This window comes from Motacilla alba, chromosome 17 (assembly GCF_015832195.1).
Source record: "Motacilla alba alba isolate MOTALB_02 chromosome 17, Motacilla_alba_V1.0_pri, whole genome shotgun sequence".
Lineage (NCBI taxonomy): Eukaryota > Metazoa > Chordata > Aves > Passeriformes > Motacillidae > Motacilla > Motacilla alba.
The window spans coordinates 7,881,214-7,903,626 of record NC_052032.1 but is presented as its reverse complement, the minus strand read 5'-3'; the positions used below and the strand labels follow the sequence as shown (position 1 = coordinate 7,903,626).

At 47.5% G+C, this 22,413-nt stretch overlaps 1 protein-coding gene, 1 long non-coding RNA gene and 1 other non-coding gene across 3 annotated transcripts; 2 read left to right on the top strand and 1 right to left on the bottom strand.

Annotated features, from left to right (window-relative positions):
• The first annotated feature begins 2,501 nt into the window (after positions 1 to 2,501).
• On the top strand, positions 2,502 to 2,629 carry LOC119709254. Its single transcript, XR_005259312.1, has one exon. It is a non-coding gene; the product is annotated as a U6atac minor spliceosomal RNA (small nuclear RNA).
• Positions 2,630 to 3,941: 1,312 nt separating this feature from the next.
• On the bottom strand, positions 3,942 to 16,013 carry WDR5 (WD repeat domain 5). Its single transcript, XM_038156708.1, has 14 exons — positions 15,953 to 16,013; positions 14,194 to 14,384; positions 13,248 to 13,356; positions 11,908 to 11,981; positions 10,925 to 11,014; positions 10,273 to 10,362; positions 9,523 to 9,606; positions 8,476 to 8,531; positions 8,279 to 8,325; positions 8,047 to 8,122; positions 7,695 to 7,728; positions 6,659 to 6,733; positions 6,319 to 6,406; positions 3,942 to 5,068 (listed from the first exon to the last, which is right to left on the bottom strand). Exons 2-14 carry the CDS (start codon positions 14,272 to 14,274, stop codon positions 4,968 to 4,970), a joined length of 1,005 nt encoding a protein of 334 aa, XP_038012636.1. The 5' UTR covers positions 14,275 to 14,384; positions 15,953 to 16,013; the 3' UTR covers positions 3,942 to 4,967.
• LOC119709232 lies at positions 15,806 to 21,337 on the top strand. The gene is made up of 3 exons (XR_005259298.1): positions 15,806 to 15,943; positions 18,350 to 18,499; positions 20,199 to 21,337. It is a non-coding gene; the product is annotated as an uncharacterized LOC119709232 (long non-coding RNA).
• The last annotated feature ends 1,076 nt before the right edge of the window (positions 21,338 to 22,413 follow it).

Here is a 22,413-nt window from a genome sequence, read left to right as displayed (position 1 = left end):
CCCTGGGGTGAAGGGGAAAACCTGAAGGAGAGGGAAGAGGGTTTGAATGGAATGTGTGTGTTTACACGCAGGAAAATAGGTGCCTTAATGAAGCAGGGGGAGGTCAGAGCCAGCCCCGGGCTTGGATCAGCTCTGGAGGGAGCTGGCACTGCCAGGGGCTTGGGGAGGGGACAGCAGAGGGAAGGACCGAGCAGCGATGGCTCTGCAGGGCCAGGGTCACACCCACATGGGACACCACGGATGTCACCAGCCGCAGGAGCAGCCCCCCCAGCCCCCTGCTGGCTCCTCCAGAGCTGTCCCCACGAGCAAAGCCCCAGCTCTCAGCGGAGCTAATGGGGCTTGGGGAGATAATGCTTACTAATAAGAGAGCGCGACCGAATGCACGGGATTAAAAAATTAAAATGACAAAATAAGCTGCTTATGTAGCTCATCCAGCAACTGCCTGCTAGCAGCACCTGAAATCCCCCACCCTGGGCAGCCCAGCCCACCGGGCACCTCCTGTGCCAGCCAGGCAGGCTCGGACCTAATCTGCAGCAGCATCTTTAGCAGGGAGGCTGGTTCATATCTCACTGGGAGGCAGCACAAACTGGCCCAAGGAGGGGCATCTGCAGCTCAGGAGGGGCAGTTGGCACCTGGGAGAAGTGCCCGAGAAATGCAGCTCATGGATTTAAATCCCTTAAACCACCCGCGGTGTCTCGCTTGCCTCAAAACAATGTGATTGTAACAAATGCCTGACACACTAAAGCCTGGGGGAGAAGGGATAAAAGGCAGGAAATGGGATTGATTTAAACGCGTGCATAAATCAGAGCGTTCAATAAGGAGGGGAAACTAACTTTTAATCCCCTAATAAACACATCAGTTATCTGGAAGGGACAGCCAGGAGCAGCCTGGGCTCTGTGGCAGCGATGCAGCATCCCTGGAAGTGTCCAAAGCCAGGCTGGACAGGGTTTGGAGCAACCTGGGAGAGTGGAAGGGGCTCCTGCCCATGGCAGGGGGTGGGAACGGGGTGAGCTGGAAGGTCCCTTCCACCCCCAGCCGTTCTGTGAGTCTGTGCTGCAGCAGCTGTGCACAGCTGGCGGCGCCGGGGCTGCGCAAACCCCTGGGCGCTGCAGCTGGATCCGCAGCCTCATCCCGAAAAGCGGCTCCTCCGCTGGTCATTCCCACCGGGAAGGTCGGGGAGAGTCGAGGGGGTCGGGGGATGGAGGCGGCATCGGTGGCACCTGCAGCGGGATGCTGGGGGAGTCATCCCGGCGGGAACAGCAGCTCCCCGGGCCGGTTTGAGGTGTTGCAGCGCTCATTTGTTTAGAGAAATGTTTGTCTGGTTTGATTCCCTTGGGATACCGAAGAGAAAGGCCTTAAGAAAAGGGGGGAAAAACCCACCCAACCTTTTCCACCGCTCCCGCATGCGGAACTCGGAACTCGTCATTCGCGCTGGCGGAACTCGGAGCGATTTGCGAGCTCCGGGGCAGCGGGAACGCTTCGGGAACGGGCTCCCTCCTGCACCGCTCCTCCGGCTGCGGGAGACACCGCCAGCACATCCTGGGGTACCGCTCAAACCCGGGGATACCCGGAGAGAAAGATCAAATCCATGAGATATCCAGCGGGAAAGCTCAAACCTGTGAGATATCCAGCGGGAAAGCTCAAACCTGTGAGATATCCAGCGGGAAAGCTCATAGCCGCGGGATATCCAGCGGGAAGGCTCAAACCTGTGAGATATCCAGCGGGAAAGCTCATACCCGCGGGATATCCAGCGGGAAGGCTCAAACCCGAGGGATACTCGGCGGAAAAGGTCAAACCCGCGGGATATCCAGCAGGAAAGCCCAAACCTGTGAGATACCCGGCCGGAAGGCTCAAACCCGTGGGATACCCGGCGGGAAAGCTCAAATCCATGAGATATCCTGCGGGAAAGCTCACACCCGAGGTATACCCAGCGGGAAAGCTCAAACCCGCGGGATATCCAGCAGGACGGCTCAAACCCGAGGGATATCCAGCAGGACGGCTCAAACCCGCGGGACACCCGGCGGGAAAGCTAAAACCGAGGGATATCCAGCAGGAAAGCCCAAACCCGAGGGATATCCAGCGGGAAAGCCCAATCCCCGCGCAGTTTACGCGGCTCCGCTGCCCATCCCCGCGGCACCGCCCCGCCGGGGCCGGGACTCGAACCGGCGAACCCCGGGCGCGCCCGCCTCCATCAGCGAGGCCAGGGCGAAACCACACCCCGCGCGTCACAGGGCAGGGGGAGAAGCCCCGCCTTCTGCGCGCTGATTGGCTGAACTCGATGAATATATTAAAAGGGTAGCGGAAAGAGCCAGTTTTAGCGATTTGACCGAGATTTTTAGGGTTTTTAGGGCAAATTTCGGACGTGGAGTTAAAGATTATTAATGGGAATTAGAGATAGGTGTCAGATTGAGGGGGAAAATATAAAACAGCTCGGCTCACTCTGTTCTGTATAGGTGAAGGCTCCTGGAGGTATAAATAGCATCGGGTGCACTCTGCGAGCCGTGTTGTATGAAAGGAGAGAAGGTTAGCACTCCCCTTGATAAGGATGGAAGAGGCCCTAGTGGCCTGTACAACACGCATACGGTTAAGGCACTGCCACCTACTTCGTGGCATCTAACCATGTTTTTTCCCCATTTTTTCCCTCTCGTTTTCTTTCCCGGAGACCCTAAAGAAAGCGCGGCAGCCTTTTGTAGACCCCCAGCTCGCCGCTTCCCTCAGCTTGAAAGTCACCGGTGTACCCGAGGCCCACGGCAGGAACTCGCCCTCTCTCGGCATGCTGTAACACACCCCAGCCGCTCTCAGCCCGTACCAAAAATAAAGTTACACCTCCCCTGCTGCAGCCAGCGCACAATCCTGGTTTCCAGAGCTGTGCTCGAGCTAATCCTGGCCCTCCAACCACCACCACAGCCATGCCAGGCTGCACAGAATTAGAGGTAAGTAGAGCTCATGCCAACGGGCTCCAGTATTAATCCCAGGTGGGATATTAAGGATTTAAACACAACCTTTATGAAGAGCAGCTTTACAGCAGATCCTTTACATTAGGGGCTTTTCTATCCCTGTCCAGGAGATTTCCTCGTGACAGCAGAAAATTCATCTCCCTCCTCCCCAGCTCAGTGTGGCAGCACAGCTGGGCAAGCAAAGCCACTCACACAGAGCCGGGAAATATTCCTGAATCAACATTAAAATGCTTTGCTGGAGTCAAATTCCACCTCCTCCACGCTGTAAAGCAGCACAGCCACATCTTACATTGAAGAGTTTCACTGGCCTTCAAGAATAAGGCTGAAAAAAACCACGAGTTGATCATTTAAACAGTGACACCGAGTCTAGACACAGTGTCCCTTCCTGGGGGTAATGAAAAACCTCCAAAGGCAGCGATATTATTAATAGCCATTTTAGAAGCTCAACATGAACTCTATTTTTATATTTTAAAAAGAAAGCCTATGCTTCATGTCTTGCAGCTCTTTCCCTCCAAGGGTTTCAAAGCAAGGCAGCCTCAGAGCAGCACGCCACAGGTCTGGACTGTAATTGATTTTCTGTTATTATCAAGCACATGAGGTAAATACCAAAAAAATGAGGTTTTGCTTCACCAGGAGAATATCCCTTGGCAGCAGAACCCTTTGGGTGCAGTAAAACTTGTGCACTTCTTATCCAGCACAAGGTAAATCCTGGATCCCTGCCCAGGAATCCTTTCCCTTGGCTCAAGCTCTCTGTGAGGGGTTGCAGCAATGTTGTCTCTGCTGAGGACACCTTCAGCTCAATCCTTTTCCCCTCATTAAATAAATTTGGACTTTGGTTTGTTCCTCTTTTTCTCTCCACATTGCTGCTCCTCATCCTCCCTTCACTGGAGTTTCTACAGGAAACATCTCCCCTTAAAAGTGCTTTTTAAGAGAAGCTTCCACGGGCACGGACCCTTCACACGAGCACACCATAAACCACAAACATACACATAAAATCCCACCTTTTTATTATGGCACATGGTATTTTTCTGGAGGTGTAAATACCACATGGATATGACAAAAAGGGAAAGAAATACCAATGCTGAGATAGATACAGAGCCATGCCATTTGCAATACAGCTTCATACCATGGATTGCCAAGATACAAAAAGTCTGGGTTTGTTCCTTTTTACATTGAAATAACTTTACAGTGTTCTGTGAGTCGGCTTTAGAACCAGAAGAGGCAAAATAAAAACCAAAAAAAAAAATTAAAATATGCTGAGAACAACTACAAGCAGGATTCATTTTAATGGTTAACAGAAGAACTGTAACTTTGCTCTAGAACAGCATCTATTAAACACACGTAACAAGAGGTAAGCAACTATACAGAAGGTAAAGAGATTCCACCACAGGAGTCAAGTCAGGGGCAGGAAGAGGGAAATCTGGAACTGCATGGTTTTATTTGGTCACAAAGTTTGAGCTGAGTGTTTTAAAATGAAGCACCCTTAGAGATGCAGTACTCCTATTTAAAACAATACAGAAATTTCCCAAGAGACTAGAAACTACATTCTGAAAAAAAAAAAGTTTAAAAAAATTAAAAAAAAAATTTTAGACATATTAAAAAAAAAAATCCACACATCTCTAGGCCTGTGACTTAACTTACTGGTACAAAGTAGACTGGCAGCTCTTCCTTAAGCAGCAACAGTGCCCAGAAGCAATGCCATCAGAAAATACAGTATCTTTGGGGTGTCCAAGACTTCTGACCCGACATCAGAATCATCCATTTGTCTGCCAAAACATCAGGCAAGAAAAGGAGACACTGCATCTTTTTTTTTTCCACCACGTTGCCCAGCTCTAGCAGAGCTAAGATGTTTTCTTTGGGCCAAGACTAACAGAAACCACTTTATCAAATATTCTTCGGGTTTCCTGCCAAACTGGATTTATGGGTGTTTTTTATTTTTTAATAATTTTTTTAAAAACACTTTTTTTTTTTTCTTTTTTCCTGACAGTCTCTAAAGCAATCCTGGAACGTTTAACAGTCACTCTTCCACAGTTTAATCGTTTTGTCGTTTTCTAGCGCCGCTGACGCGATGATGTTTTCTGTTGGGTGGCAAGCTGTGGAGATGACAACATCTGAGCAAAAAGAAAAGATAGAAAAACTCAATTATTTCAATCTGGTTGATAGCAGGCATTTCTGAAAATTAGCAACTGTGTTTTATGAAGCCATATTATTATTTCCTTGCAGCAGAATTAAATGTGTTATTGGTAAAGATCTTACAACTGTTGCTCCTCTGTGAAAGGAAAAACAAACAAGAAAATAATTATTGAGGGCAGCAGGAGAGAGTTTGACAGGTTTCAAAAGGTGAGAACTCTCTAGATTCCAGTTCTTACTTCTATCAGATCAAGTCAGACACAGCTGAATCAAAACCCAGGTCAGTTTTTGTCATGGAGGGTATTTCCAACATCCCGGGCAGTTCTCAGGTAACACTTCATCTCCAGAGCCTGAAAATGGAAATCTGCTGCCACTGCCTTCCTTGCACTCCAAATCCCTGGGATCCAGCCCAAAAATCTCTGGGATCCAGCCCCAAAAAAGCCCTGGGACCCAGCCCCAAAAAAGCCCTGGGAGCCAGCCCCAAAAAAAAGCCCTGGGATCCTGCACCAAAATAAAGCCCTGGGATCCTGCACCAAAATAAAGCCCTGGGATCCTGCACCAAAATAAAGCCCTGGGACCCTGCCCCAAAAAAGCCCTGGGACCCTGCCCCAAAAAAGCCCTGGGACTCAGCCCCAAAAAAGCCCTGGGACTCAGCCCCAAAAAAGCCCTGGGATCCTGCACCAAAATAAAGCCCTGGGACCCTGCCCCAAAAAAGCCCTGGGATCCTGCCCCAAAAAAGCCCTGGGATCCTGCCCCAAAGCAAAGGAGGGAGCACACTGAGATTTCAGCTAAACTCTGCTCTTTTACAGGACTCAGACTGAGGTACCCAGCAGGTGACACCTCGTGGCTCCAGACCAGGCACACGCACAGACATTGCCAGCCCACATCAATCCCTATCCCTGGGAGCAGCAGCTCTGGAAGGTGTTAACAGACCACTCACACTCACTAATTTATTTATGAGACATTTCAGTGTCTTGACCAGTTCTGTGCTCAAGAAATCTCCTTTGCAAGCTGATGCCAAAGTTCTCTCAGGTGAAGAATAAAACATTTTCAATGCCCATAAAAACCCTTCACAAAAAGGAGCAAAACTCCCAGCATTTGATTAAGCTTCAGCCAGTCAAGAATTTATGGGTTTGAGAGTAAAAAATCGATATAAGAGAGAAAATGCTCAGGCTAAGCATTGATGAGGTGAGGGATATTTCATCAATAAAACCAGAATCCTCTCCCTCACCTGTGTGTCCTTGTAGTTTCTGTACAATCTCTTTTGTCTGAAGGTTCCAGATATAAACCAGGTTGTCTTCTGAACCAGACACGATCCACTGGAGGGGCAGAGAGAAAACAAAGTGATCTTTCTGATCCATATCCAAGTGCTACTTCTCAGTAAACATTTCACTGTTCTCATGTGAAAGGGACGAGGAGGAAAAGTCAGGAAAGCTGACAGTGAGCCCACCTAGAGACACAGAAACCAGCACCCACCAAAGGAGGTTTTCAGGCCCAAAATCCTCTTTTATCTACAGAGAGGAGCAGTAAGAGCTGCACACAGGTAACAATAAATCATCATCAACACCAACCTTGCCACCAGTGACAGAGAAATTGGCAAATATGCAGTACTTCTCGTTTTTGTGTCCTGTGTAGGTCTTCAGGCACTGGAAGGGAAGAGCCACAGGGCGTTAATGCAGCTGGGAGAGTTTTCTCAGTCAAGGACAAACTCTCTAGCAAAAAAAGACTACACGCATCAGGCTGTGATTGTCACCCTGCCAAAAAGGGTGATCTGGAGGATGCAGAGCGCAGCTCTGCTCTAACACCCAAAACAAAGCCCTAAATTTGTCCCATTACAAGAGTGAAAGAGATCAAAGGCTGTCGTAATACGACACGAAAAGACACACAGACACTGCTGCTCTCCAGGTGAATAAAAAAGAGGGACCTTTATTTTCTGACTCCAACATTTATAGTTTTCCAAAAGTGACAGTGGATTGGAGGGTGACAGTGCCACCTCTCCAATGACACTGGACAGACTAAGAGTCCATCAATTCTCTCCTCCTCCATGAAAGAATGCAAAACATAAGTTATTTACAGAACTGTGTGTAAAAAAGTTTGTTACAAGAATGCAAACATCAGAAGGCTTAGCAAAGTCTTAAAAAAATCAGGGTGACAAAAGGCAATTTATTGTCCATGAAGAGACAAATGCAGAATATTTGTGTACTTAATGTCTCAGGGCTATGTAGAAGGCAAGTTATTTTCATTTTTTTTTATTTTCTAAGACATTTTTAGTCAGAATCACAGAATAGTTTGAGTCTGAAGTGACCTTTAAAGGTCTGATGTGAGCAGGGACACCTTCCACTATCCCAGGGTGCTCCACACCCCTCCAAGATGGCCTTGGACACTTCCAGGGATCCAGGGGCAACCTCAGCTGCCAGGGCCTCCCCACCTCACAGAAACTTTGGAACCCGAATCCTCTTTTAGTTTAAAACCATTACCCCCTGTCCTGTTGCAACAGGTTCTGCTAAAAGTTTATCCTCTCCACTAAAGAGGTGCTGTTTAAAAATCACATGTAAAATCCAATTTTCCTAAAAGCTTAGTTCAGTCTGCATAAACAGAAAGAATTACCTTTCCTTTGCTGTAGTCCCAAAGTTTAAGAGTGCTGGAAAACAAAAAAAACCCAAAGATTTTAGTTCTTGGATATATTTTTTTTTTTAATCTGAAAAGTTCCTAGCAGTTGAAAAATGTTTCTCTATATCAGAGTTCCAAAAAGTCTACGTGGATCATTTCAGCCTGGCTTTGGAATCCAAAAAATCAATTTTACTGCCATGCCATCCATTCAAACTCTCCTGCACAGAAAACACTATATATGAAGTCATGGACTGTAATTACTATGGCGGCCAAAAAGCAAATGAAAGCATCATCTGATACTCCAAATTTCAAATCTGTCTGTTACTCTCCTTTCTTTTTCAATACTTACTTGTCCAAAGTTGCAGCTAATATGTATTTGCCATTTGGTGAGAATTTCACAAAAGACACGGGAGGGTTATCATCATCTGCAGCAAAATGAAAAGCAGTGTTACAAAGTGCACAGCTGTGTTGTCTCACTGACAGAGGGTTTCTTTTGACATTCATTTGTTTTTCACAGTTTCACTGAAACACAGAAAATCTGTGTGAAAAATACAGCCCGGACAAGAAATATTTCTACTTACCAATCAGTGTTTTCAAGCACTGGCCTGATGCTGTATCCCAGATACGACTGTTAAAAACACAGAAAAAAAGAATTATTATTGGGCTTGAAGCTTTTTATTACAGTTTTAACATTATAAATACAAAGTTTTGGTTTTTTGAAGTATTTTGAAAATGCAAAAGGTTCAAAGAGTGATGCAGACATGAAACAACCACTTACCAGAGTCCATCATAGCTACTCGACACTATCAGGGATCCATCACGATTAAAATGCACCTGTAATATTATTAATACTAATTATTAAAATGAATAACTTGACTGATGTTCATAAAGATCAAGGGTTTAAGCTCCTTATCTTCCATTTCTGACATGGAACACATCAGCAGAACAAAACACGCAGATAAAACCTGATTATTTTAAGGGCATGGAATAGAATCTCTTACGTAGCCACTCACCTGTTTGAAGGTGAATTTTCTGCTGTTTATATCTAAAGAATAATTCTTTAGAATTATTACTATTAAAAGACATTTCTAAGTGTGAAATATCTTTTACACATGGCAGAACAACCACGTTAGAACAGCCACAGTTCAGCATATCTGAGGCTCCGATTTTTTTTCAGTGTTTTTCATTTCACAGAATTAAAGAGTCAAACAGCTTTTGTTTTTCTTTAATTCCAATGGATATTGCTGTATTCCAAGCTCACTTCTCCTATGAAATGACTGAGATTTAAAGCAGGAGTGTTCTCCTATGAAATGACTGAGATTTAAAGCAGGAGTGTTCTCCTATGAAATGACTGAGATTTAAACAGGAGTGTTCTCCTATGAAATGACTGAGATTTAAACAGGAGTGTTCTCCTATGAAATGACTGAGATTTAAACAGGAGTGTTCTGCGGAACACCTTCAGTAATGACTTGGAACATGAAAGCAAGAGAAATACAGGTTGTTCTCGGAGCATCCAGTGCCACAAATGTGCCACAAATGGCACAGAATGGCACACAAATGGCACAGAGTGACACTCAGGCATGCCTGGCACAGCTCTGCACTATTCACATCGACAGCTAGGGCCAAAATCCACACTGATCTTAGAGAAAAACACCAATCTTTTCATTCCCACTGAGCGATGGCCCCTGGCAACAACCACAGCCCAGGCTGGATGCTGTGTAAGGGCTTGGTCACGGCACAAACTCAGCCCTCCACAGGGGCAGGAGAGCAGCTCTGCTAACAAAACAAGCATTTTTGTGATTTTCACCGATCAGGAGGGACTTACGGCTGAAACTGGGTCAGAGTGAGCAGGCAACGTCTTGAGGCACTTCCCTGTTTTCACATCCCATATCCTCACGCTTTCGTCAAACTGGAGAGGCAAGAGAGGCACCAGGGGGGTCAGTCAAGCACCTGACTGAGGCACTCAGGTACAGCTTGGCACAGCATCAATCCCAGCCCAGCAGGGTCAGACAGCCCAGGACACAGCCAAAAGTCTGGGAACACCTCCCCGAATCCCTTGTGTCCACGTGGGGCACTGAGGATGGATTGAGGGATTTTCCCTCAGCAAACACAGCAGGGGCAATGCACAGCTCACCTGACCACAAGCTGTGCCTGGAAGGAAAACACAACTAAAACGAGCTCTGTGATTCATATTCTTTCATTTCATATTGTTTTCAAACCATGATCTGACCCAATCTGAGGGAGAGGTGATTAAAAGTCATCCTTTAGCTAAGGCAGAATCCCGGTGATTGGAAACCTTAAGTTGTACTATGAATTTTGTATTCATACTTATAAATTGTACCACATCAATCCTGCCTGCAGAAATCCCGTGCCATTCTAATCATAAATTAGTGTGCTACACTAATCATAATAATCTGTTGAGAAAATAAAGCTGTAATTGTAACTATGATTTAATACCATCATCATTCTGCCAAGGATCCCCAAAGAACCTGTCTGTCCCTTTAGTGACAAGTGACAGAGTGTGCAGTACTTGCTTCCCACAAAGGCAAAAAAAAAAAAATTAAAAACCACTCACTGAGCCAGAAACGATGAGGTTTGACTGAGGGTTGAAATTGCAGCAGAAAACGTAGTTACTGTGCCCTTTCAATGTCTTTAAGCACTTACCCTGAAATAAAATTCAGCAGAGTTAAATACACAGCATCACCCAGCACCATAAAAGCATCCAGAGAGATCACATTAAGGTTAATCACTGTGCAGCACAGAAAGAAACCACCTCTAACCCCAGATTTAGATGGGCAGAGGGCCAGCTGCAACAAAACAGGAAAGAAAAAAATAGAAAACTGTCATAATGATTGCAGATGAGGTGCAAACTCTTTATGCAGCTCAGGAGGATCCAAAGCATTTAATATTCCTAATCAGAACTCCGCCAAATTATCCAGTTCTGTCACGACAGAATGGGGGGAGAAGCAGAAATAAGGAGGTACAAAAAGGTTTCATCTGAGAGGCTTTTTGCTGTGGGTCCATCTCCATCATCAGGCTTTAGTGCTCTCTCAGAGCATAACAGGCTCCTCGTGGTATCCACAAGCATCCCACTTTTTCCAAGAGCAGACAGAACAATTCATTCATCCTCACAGCCCATCCACCAGCTTGTTACAAGCAGGAACACAAGAGAAGAAGGCAATGCTGGAGAAAAATGAAGGTAAATAAATAATAATTCCTGCCCTTACCGAGCTTACATCCCATATTTTGAGAGTTTTGTCATCAGAGGCAGAGACAAGGAGGTTGGAATCTGATGACCAAGCAACATCAGAGATCCCCTAAAACAAAGGAAAACAATTCTCTTCTCAGCTCTGTTTGTTCAGCCACACAGAAAAGTGGAAAACACAGACTGCAGATTACATTCCCAGCTGAAGCTTGAATGAAAATTCAGCACTGAGAGTCGGGAATTCAGTGATTTTGCTGGGTTAAAAAACTCCTCTGGCACAATTTAGTTTTTAGCTGAGCCACATACTCTGAGAACATCAGTAGCTCGTTCACACAGTTCTTACTGTGGCCACCAAAACCCTTTGTTGGAATTCTAAACAGAATGCTCATAAATTCATCTGAGTAAATGGCTTTTCTTCATGACAAATGGCTGCTCTTTACAGTCCAAGTCCCCAGAGGCTGGAGAAGATTCCAGCGGTTTTTCTTTTGATAAATCTTCATTTTTGCTCATGAAACTTCAGCATGTAAAAACTTTTTAAAAAAAAAGGAAAACCAAAGAGCTTGGAAGTTTTGTGTTTTCTTTAGAACTTTGCAGAATGAGTAAGTGTTGTGTTTATGTAGGCAAACCCACAGGAAAAATTTAATCTCCTTAAAAGGCAAGTGTTTTGTTCCTTATACAAAGCAAAGATGGAACGGGACACAGTGTTAGAATTCACAGGGATTTTCACCCAGGAATGCTCTGGCCTGTGTCTGAGGGGGGTTCTCCTGCAATTCAGGGACACAAGGAGCTGGCTGGGCACTGGGAATGCAGCCTCCACTCCACCCATATTCCCAGCCTGCCTCAATCCAGCAATTCCAGGACTATATAAACAAAAAACTACAACGTGAGACTGAAGAACAAACCTTCTACACAAGTAGAACTAACCAAGAATGGAAATTTCTGAATGAAGAAACGAAAGCAAAATTCTCCCCAGGTAAAATCCCACAGTAATCACCTGATACTTACCAGCTTATGACCAGATATTGTTTTTTCAAACTTGCCATCATAGGCTCCCCAAATTTTAATGAGTTTGTCAGCAGCTGGAAAAGAATTCCAGTTCAGAGGTTAATTAACAGCACTACCAGAGCTGTCCCTTCCAGGTGACAGGAAATCACTTAACTCTGTCTCTGGGCAGTTTTCCCTCCCCAGGCAGACCTCAGGGAAGAAGGTGAGGTTGAATTGGTGAAGAACAGCTTCCTACACAGCACTCTGCAGCAGCTGAGGTTACATAAGCTGCCTGGAATGCAGAGACACTCCAGCAGCTTTAGTTTCCCTCCTGACATCTTGGGTTTCTACTTTTGTTTTAGACTGCCAGTGGTAAAAGTAGTGCTGGTTCACGGGAATGCTTGAACGGCTTTTGCCCCAAAAAGAACAATAATTACACCACAAGCTGGACTGAATGGATGCCTGCAGAAACCCAAACATATTATCCATGGTAACTTGCAAAGCAAGCCAGAGAAAAAAAAGCTGTTATTTGCCAGATATAGAGTTTGGAAAACATTTTCAGGGGAAAGGGGAGGGGGACTCTGATGGGGGCACTGTAAGAATGATTTATATGGCACAGTGCACTGGTTCTATTGAGGTTGTTTGCAGTTAAGTCAAAGCCCCAAGCCATTCCCACGTCTGGAAGATGTTCCAGTGACCCTCACTGTCACATTCAACATTTCCAACTGCCCTTTCCTCACACATGGATTCTCTCTGGATCACTGACACTCACAGAAGCACATTTTCAAGGCAAAGCTGTCAAGCAGTGCTGAACACCAAAGAAACCCTCGGGAAATACCAAAGCTGACAGAAAGGAGACTTGTTCTATCACTTAAGAGAGTTTGAAACACTATTTGTAACAACCTTCTGCACTTCACTGGGGCAATCAGAGCCTCTGACTGCCAAGCACCACAGGCACACAGGACAGAGCACGTGCATCCAACTCTGCAGCACCTTCCTTATTTCCCACAGGAAAGCTCTGCCTGCAGATACTGTGCATAAAGTTTAATTTAAATGTTCATTTCTAGTGTTACAGAAAAGCACAAGGGTTTCCTCTGCACAGGAAAGAATCCTGTGCTGGTTTTTGCTCAGTCAGGAGAGCTGAACGGGTGAGGGCTCTCCTGGAAATGCAAAGAGCCAGTGCTCAAAGTAACAGAACTTCAAGCAAATAATCTCAAAGAGTGACAGCTTTGGTATCACTCTCTTAAGAAAAACCATGTCATGACATGGCATCCCTCCTGTCCCTGATGGAGGCTGCAGACAAGCCCTTCTTCAAGGCCCACATTTGTGTTTGAAATGAGACAAAAACAAGCAATACTTACAGGAGCTGGCAAGCCACTCTCCATTAGGACTAAACTTGACTGATGACACTGCCTTTGTGTGTCCTGCTAACGTGAACTTGAGAGCATAGTTTGGCTTTACTGGGGCAGGCTGTAAGAAAAATGTGCATGAACGAGTTAAATTCCAAATTTAGTATCTCAGTGGCCAGCTCTGATCAGCACAGGGGAATGGACCACGTGGATGTTCACCACAACACAGATTCCAGCATTAAATCACATTTACATTCCCATTCCCCTCCAAATTCAACAAACAACTAAACAAACCAAACACCCTTTCAGTCTGGGGCCTCACTGTTCCAAGCACAACACCAAGTCACCCCTGAGGTAAATTCCATCCAAGCCAGTAACCAACAGGTGAGAAAAATCCAACAGCACAACCACAAAGTGCCTGGCACTTCCAAGTGACACTCTTGCTATTGATCTGTGCAGTGCTTCCAAGTGTTTGCATTTTCACCCTGCTCATGAATTAAACCACAGGCCAATTCCTCCATGCCCCTAAAATCCCACCTTTACCTTTTGAAAAGGCTTCATGGTTAGTCAATGACATCTCCCTTGAGCACCTCCAGGCTTCAAAGAACCCAAATAACTGTTCCCCCACTCCCCAACTAGAGATTCACCAATTCTCCAGCCACCTCCAGGCATTCCAAGGATGCACACAAACAGCCTTTGTCATCATCAAAATGACAAGAAGTATTTGACTAGTGAGAACTTCCCCAAAACCAATAAAAGAACACTTGGCACTACAGCAGAGCTGCACTCCATCCAGTTTTCCCATAAAATCCTCAGCATGAGACAGCAGCAGAAGCAGCCACATGGAAAAGATCTTAATTTACAGGAAAATTCAAATCCCTGATTCTGGTCTGGCTGCTGAGTGTTCAGGTAGTTCCAGGTGTTTTTCCAGGGATATTTTTTGGGGCCCCACACACACCTTGCTCTGATTGGTCGAGGAGGAAGGAGTAGATTGTGTTTTGGTGGATTCTGCATCTGGCTTCTTTTCTTCTGTTGCCATGGTTCTGGAGCTGGCAAATGAGACTTATGGGTGCTTGAAGAGGAGAATGAATGTGCTGCTTCAAAAGGCAGCTCTTGCCACTGAGAGGAGAACCACGCTGAAAGGAAAACCTGGAAGAAAAACAAAATATTCTCATTAGCTGTCAAAAAGATTCTCAGCATGCACAAGAGAGAGATTGGTCAAAGTGCAGGTTGCCAGAAACCAGCATGAAAACCCCTATTTATTATCTGTTGAGCAACACAGCAGCATTTTAGGCCTTCAGACCTACTTATGTGCAAGACCAAGAACTCAAGCCACAGCCTTTGATCGCTCCTTGGAAAGCTTTTCCCAAACAGAAGTACAGCACAATAGCTTTGAGGTGAGGCAGGGTTTTGATATCACAGACCCCAAAGCACTTGTAACAAGTACTTAGCACAGGGTAAATACAGTAGCCTGTATGGACGATGGAAGGAAAAGTCCAAGGCCTTTCTATTTTAATTTATTAGAGAATACAAGATGATGATGAACACAAAAAATAACCAGCACTTGCAAAACTTAAGACCTGACTAGATTCCTTTCACCTCAGAATGCGAATATTTTGGTGTCATATTTCCCTGCTGAAAGGTCTGAGCATCAAACCACCCCCTTCTCCACCCGAGACTTCCTCCTGACTGGCAGCAGCCTCGGATCAGCCTCTCCAGACTCGCTTTCTGTAACAGGACCTGCTGGAGTGCAGTGCCAGGATTCCGTAATCGGGGCTGATGCTGCAGAGGGAACAAACCTCCACCGCAGCTCAGCCACATTTCAGCTCAGCAGCAGAATCACCCCCGGCGCACACTGTCAGGATTTGCCTGCTAAGTGCATTTGCCACATCGCAGCTCCTTTTGCTGGTGGCGGCACATTCGGGAACGAGAGCGTTTGCTCCCAGGATCCGCTGGCATCCCAAGCATCTCCTTCCCGGGAGGGTGCAGAGCAGGGCGCTACCAGTTGCCTGCGGGCTGTGCTGGGTGTGGGGAGATCCCAGAATCCCAGCCTGGGCCAGGCTGGAAGGGATCGCAGCAGGGTCATCCCAGAGCACATGGCACAGCCTTGCATCCTGACTGTCGCCACCCGGGGACACTCCCCAGCCAATCTGGGGGCCACGAGAAGAAATTCAACTTTCCTAACGCAGCTCCCCAGTCCTTCCCACCTGGAATTCATCTAGCAACTCGGGCGAGCCCGCAGCGCGCTGCCAAACCTCCGCAGCATCGCCTGGGCCCCATGCCCGGGGGGGGCTCCATGCCCCGGGGTGCGGGGGGGGCTCCCAGCGCATCCCCCGCGGTACCGATAACACCCTCCCCGAGCCCCCCCCGGCCCCGAACGGCCCTTCCCTCGCTCAGGAATGTGGGGGCGGCTGGGGGAGCTCCCGGTGGGGACCCCGGTTGTGGGGAGGGGGTGAGCTGAGGGGTCCCCACGCGGTGGGGGGGGGGGCAGGGCGCGCGCGGAGGGGCCCGGGGTGGGGGTGAGGGGGGGGGGGGGGGAAGCGGGCGGGCTCCGCGCGCGCCGCCGCCGCCTCCCCTCAGGCAGCGCGCGCGGGCAACGGCGGAGCGGGAGAGCCCCGGGCGGTGCGGGAGACGAGGAGAGCAGACGGGAGAAGAGAGGAGAGGAGAGGAGAGCAGCCGCTGCCTCGCCCCTCTCGCTCTTCCTCTCGGTGACTTACCGGGGGATGGGGATGGGGAAAGGGGGGCGGCGGCGGCCGCCGCCTCCTCCGCGGCGTGGGGAGGAGCGCGGCCGCGGGAGGGGAGGGGGGGACGCGGCGGCGGCGGCGGCGGGTCCGGCTCCGCCAGGCGGGGAATGGGGCCCGGCGCCTGCGCGGAGCGGGCCGGAGGCCGCACAATGCCGCTCTCTCCCGGGAGCGCTACGGCGCGGCCCGAGAGCCAAAAGAGCGGCGCGAGTGCGCGCACGGGAGGAGCCCATCCCCGCGGCGTCGTGCCCGCCCCTTCCCTCCCCTCCCTTCCCTCTTTCCCCTCCCTTCCCTCTTTCCTCTCTTTTCCCTCCTTTCGTTGCTTTCCCTCCTTCTGTCCCCGCGCCCGCTGCCGTTCCCCGCTCGCCGAGGGGAGCGCCCTGCCCGTGCGGGCCGCGTCCTTGCCGGTGTGAATCCCCGTGAGGGAAGCGGGCTCGCACACACCGGGATCGGTGGCCGCGGCGCTGCTCCGGTGGCCCGGGGGCCGTTGAGCTCGGCTGCAGGGGGTTAGGTGTCGTTGGCCCCGTTGGATGTACACCGATGAAAGCGGCTGTGGGAAGGGCAGGCCCATTGACACGGCAGTAATGGCTATAATAATGGCTATGATAATAATAATAATATCCACAATCGTGTCTGTAAAGTGAGGGTCGGGATCTTCTCCCCGGCAGGGAGCGGGGGTGTCATCCTCAAGCTGTGCCAGGGGAGGTTCAGGCTGGACATCAGTGGGAATTTCTGCATGGAATTAAGTGGTGTTAAACGTTGGATCGGGGGAAACATTGAACATTGGAGCTGCCCAGGGAGCTGGCGGAGTCCCCATCCCCAGGAGTGTCCAAGGAGTGACTGGACGTGGCACACATTGCCGTGATTTAATTGACAAAGTGATGATCAATCAAAGGTTGGACTCGATGATCCCGGAGGTCTTTCCCAACCCAAGTGATTCTGTGACTCTAAATGCTGATGTTAGAGCCACTTTAACACCAAGAGGGTATCTGAGGCAAGGTGGTTTTCTCAGCATATTGTCACACAAAAAGCCCTGACTCAGAAAAGTGTTTAATTCATTAAGGCCAAACAGCCCCGTTACAGTTAAACACGTGTTTAAGCACTTCTCGGGAGAGCAGTGGGTTATTTCTGAACCCACACGTTGCAGTCTGCTTTCAGTTAAGAGGGAAGCGAAGGAGACGTGTGTCATTCACTGGCCCTTTAAGACAGGAAGAGTTTTGGCTTCCAAAAATTCTAGTGGCGGTTGAGAAAGGAAAAAGATGAAAAAAACCTGTGGTGTAGTGAAGCCAAGGCCCTTCTCCTCCAGCCTGGAATCCTGCAGCAGAAATCTGGAGAGTTAGCCCTGCCCTCTCAACTCAGGGAGGTAAAACACAGAAGAGCTGCACAGTCACCCAAACAATATTAGGGAACAAATCCAGTTAAATCCCATGTGCTGATTCTTCCAGATGGCTTTGGCTTAATGTTTTCAGTCTTTTAAACAATATGAAATAAAATGGGAGAATGCAAATCAGCAGGATAATGCTATTTATAGAACTTCCTTGTGGCAGGGTGTTTTTTGTTTCTTTCATGTTGGAGATAAGTTCGTATTTTGCCTCTCGGTGCCTGCTTTGGGAATTTTTGCCTGATGTTTTTCTATATATGTAGAAAATACATATAAATATATTTATATATGTGTAGAAAACATATATATGTGCATGTACAAAAATCCTTATCTGCTGTGAATAATACCTCTCCGGAACCTGAAAAATGTAGTCTTGACTACAAATTAAGTGCAATCCTAAACAACCCCTCAGCCTCCAAGTGTCCTGGATGTTTTTTTAAACTAGTTTAAAGTATGATAAACTCCATTTGGCCAAGTACCTAATTCCATGCCAGGCAGGGTTTTTGACAGCATGGAGCTTTCAGAAACAGCACGAGCAGGGGCATTTCTTTGGCACTGCAGAACATCCCCAGGGCTCTGCACAGACAAAAAAATTTTGATTCAATTTCACTTGATGGTTATGAATCATCTGTGAGGGTCTTTCTTGCTTCCACAAGGCCAGGCTTCCACAGCTGGGATCAGCAGGATGTGACATCTGTCCAAGCTCTGGAAAAGTGTGGGCTTGGCAGGCTTAGCTCTCACCAAATCCTTCACTCCCTTTGCTTCCAAACAGCCTGAATCTGGGGATGTGCCAAGTGCACTGGGAAAGACACCTGTCCGAGGTGTTCGTGGGAGGGCAGCTTCCCATGGTGATGAAAGGCAGAGGAAAACGGCTCAGATTGGAAGGAAGTGGCTTCTCCCAGTGTTACTGGGGTCCCTTTGGGTGGCTTCCAGGGTGTCAGGAGCTGAGGCCGTGGCTCCTGCTGTGACCAATGTGTGTGATTTTGTCCCAGGTTGCACTGAGGCCAGAGCTAACCCAGAGCTGCAGAGCTGATCCAAAGGACCTTATTGTTTGGGGAAAAGCTCCCAGGAACTTCACTACAGCCTGGACCTGTTCTTTAGACCTGCCTGCTGCAAACCAGCTCGTGCTTATGTTTGTAGTGGTGAGTAATCACACGCGGAGCTCACAAGCTGCGAGAGCCCATGTTTATGTTTTGGCACAATTAGCAATCTCAGCTCGCATTTTTATTTGCTTGGGCCCCTCAGCAGACAGAGGAAGTGCAGAACAGACTCGCTGTGTGTTACACTCTGCTCCAGAAACAGGGAGGAAGAGCTCAGGAGAGACCTGCTGCATCTTTTAGGCTTCTAAAGAGCAGCTGATCCCTGACACAGAGCTGTTGCTGGGTGGTTCCTAACATGCTGCTCTGGTTTTTCTTTTTCCCTAAATCCCAGATACATCACATTCATATGTTTCTTCTGGGATTTAAAAGCAAACACTGAACCTTTTCCAGGATGATATTTCTACCTCCCCCACTACACTCTAAGCCTTGCTTGCATCATTGCCAACATTTGTTCATTTAAAGCTAGGAAATCTTAGCCCAGTGGAGAGCAGGTAGGATTGGAATCTTCCTGCCCGGGGAGGGATGTGTACAAACACTTAATCCAGGCATGAGGGGCCTGGAAGAAGTTGAAGAACTCATTTCAGTGTAAGATCATTGAACACTGCATGTATCAAACCCTTGTTAGTAAAGGCCTGGTAAGAAACATGATTTTGAAGAGCGGGTCAGACTTCCCACAGGTTGGGAGCCCTGCGATGTGCTGTTCATTCAGCACAATCTCCCCCCAGTGCCAGCCCCAGCCAAGTTAATGCACAGAGGCTGCTGATTTGAGAGCCCAGCCTGAGTCACACACACTCTGACTGCCAGACGTGATGACAGCCTGCCTCTCCCAGCCACTTCAACTGGAGCAGCAGGTTCTCAGCACTCGTGTGAATCAGGAGCTTTGTTCTTTGGCTGCAGCCACAGTGAGCGGACAGTTCAAGGCAATTCCCTCACACCCCTGAAATAGTTTTAGTGAAATCTATTTATTACTCATTGTCATTTACAGATCAAGATGTTTGAAGGTGTTAGTGTTAGAGGATCTCTCTGCCATTCTCTCCAGTCTTTGTGAGGGGGCAGGAGGAAAAGTAAGGAAACACAGAGGAATCCTTTAGGGCTTTGGCCAGCTGAAGTCTGGCACGTTCCAGTGTCTGTTGGTTTAAACTGCCAGCTCAGTAACACACACTATTCACAGCCTTGCTTACCTGTGCAAACACTGTGTTCACAGCAGGTGCTGGCTCTCCACATCACACTGAATGTCCAACAAAACCATTCAGATGCAGGTAATTTCCAAAGGAACATTTTTAACTACGGCCAAAGATACATAGCAATGTTGGCTGAGCAGTTTCTTTTCCATTCCCAAATCCTGTGGTCATGTCCTTCTCTCTCACAACAGTTTAGGCCTTTGCTCTGCCTCTTTCCTTACATGTAAATCTTAGCCCACTGTATCCCAGTCTCCAGCTCCTCCAAATAAAGCTTTTTGCTGCCTCCTGGTAAGACACATCATAGTCAGACAGAAGATTTTGTGGGCTCTTCATGCCCTTCCTGTCCATTACAGTGGAAGCACTTCATCTCTGCTTCACTGGATTGAGAACTTCCAGTCTGGAAGGACTTGATTTAAATCCCCTCTGGACCCTCCAGTGGATATTGGCTGACTCCAGAGCACCATTCAGATCACAATGAAAACTCCTCTTTGCAGATGAACATATACAAGATCCTTTAGGTCCTGGATTGCTCAATTCTTTCCTGTCTTCCCTTCAAACAGGCATTCCCGTGCCTTTTGGGGCTTGTAGGCATCCTGGCTTCTCAGTCTGGGGGCTCTGCTCACCCCTCTCCAGATGAAGAGGGGACACTCCAGATGAAGAGGGGACACTGAAGATCCAAAAGCCCTGCAGGCACTGACATTTCTGGGCGTGAGGAGCCAGGGTGGCCTCACCAACTGGTGTGTCCAGGCTCTCAGAACTACAAAGAATGAGTCAGAAGAGCTGAGTCCCAATTCTGCCTCTGCCCATGATTCTCTGCATCATCATATTCCCTCTCAGCTTCCTCAGCTGAAAAACAGGAGTCATAATATTTCCTTACTTACAAAAGCTGTTAGGAGGATTATTGCATTGTTGTGAATTCCACAGATGAAAGGTACTACAGAAGAACAAACTGCAATTATTGTTTCAAACCTCTGCCCTAATCCTGTCATCCTTAACTTACTGAATAACACTTACTCAATCGAGGAAATCCTGCCACTACACTGAAGATGATCACTGGAAAAGATGACTCCCTGTTGTAATAAGAGCATTTATCCCCTTGTGTTCGACACCCTTCTGCCTGACACTGGAGTGATCTGAGTCATGTAATCTCCCCTTGCAGAGGGAATCTGTGGTTTTGATAGTGGAACAGGCACAGGTAAAAATCAGAAGCTTGCAGGAAGTACCTATGGCAAAGCTCAGGAAAACTGGTGCTCCCAGCAGTCCCTGATTCCTGCTAAATGCTGTTGGGTGCAGTCACACAAGGCACTGAGTGTTGCCCATCCTCCCAAAACTCATCTGTCCCACAAAGCATCTCCTTTTCTGCTTCCATCCCCTCTTAATTTCAAAACACTCAGCACTCCATGAGCAGAGAGGCTCAAGTGCCGGTGTTTAACAGCCCTGAAAACCACTCTGGTTTTGCACAAATAACATTTTTCTTGTTGAAGCCTGTGCACAAAGCTTCTGAGAAGGATGTAGGTACCAGTGGGCATTACAGGATAAAAGTACTGTAACAGCCAGGAATAAATACATGGCAGATGTTCATTAACAAGACACTAATTGGGTAACTGGAGGTGCAGCGTAAAAGACCACAGAGGCCAATCGAGAAGCGTTGGGTGAATCTAGGATGCTCCTCTGAGCTCGGGGAGCAGGAGGAAATAAAGAGCTGCTGCTGTAGGTTTCTGTTTTATGGAAAAGCTGGTGTTAAGGTGTCTCAGAAGAGGCAGCCTGTTACATCTTGTGTGTGAAACTGTGTGACAAAATCAGTTCAGAATTTAATTTAAAGATTACAACTCTTCCTCGGTTGAAGTGCTTTTACTTTGGCTTTGGTAACTTGAGCTTAAATTGTTCTGATTTGATTTCACTGTACCTCCTAAGGGGCTTATTCAAACTGAGTCAGCCTGGGCCTGTTTGGCTAAACCATTATCTAAACTCACTGCCTTGCATAAAGAAGGCTTTAGGGATCCCAAAATATGTTTGCTTTCCTAATCCCTTGGAGGATGCAGCAGGGTTCTTCAAGCACAAGTCTGCAGACCTACAGGTAGGTGTGTGAGTGACTGCTGTGCTCCAGGTTGAAAGCTGATAGTGGTGAAATCTCTGGGGACAGTTTCCCACGTGAATTGTTTTGCCTGCTCAGCCTGCTGCATAATGAACAAGACAATTTGGGATGAAACTGTCTTACACCCACCCTGGGTGAGATAAGGCAGGAGAAGGTGTAATTGGAGACTCCTTTTGGGTTGCAGCTTTCATGTAACCCAAAAGGATGCATTTCATGTAACCCAAAAGGATTTAATTTTTTGGTGCACCCTTCATCATCGTGCTCCTGGCAGTGGATTTGCAGTGAGGCTCAAACTCCGATACTGAACTTGTGCACATTCACTGTGAGGTGAGTGCCCTGCTTGCTTGGAGAGTTTAATGCTCTCACAGAGTTTCTGCTCTCTGGCTTCTCTTGTCTCTGCCTTTCTGCCTGCACTCCCCAATTTCTCTCTGCTCTGCAGTTGTGCTCTGTGTCTGTTGCTGGGGTTGCTGAACACTTTGCATCAGGAGACCCCTGCTCAGTTCCTTGTGGCTCTGCCAAGTCTCACATTGCAGCCAACACTTCTTTTGTGGCAGGAGTTTGTCTTAAACTAAAATATAAATACTTTTAAAGCCCAAGCTTTCAGGTTATGATTTAGCTGAAAAGGAGTCTTTAGAGTGCATGGAGTCCATTTTTCCAAGTGTTCATAATGAATAGTCAGC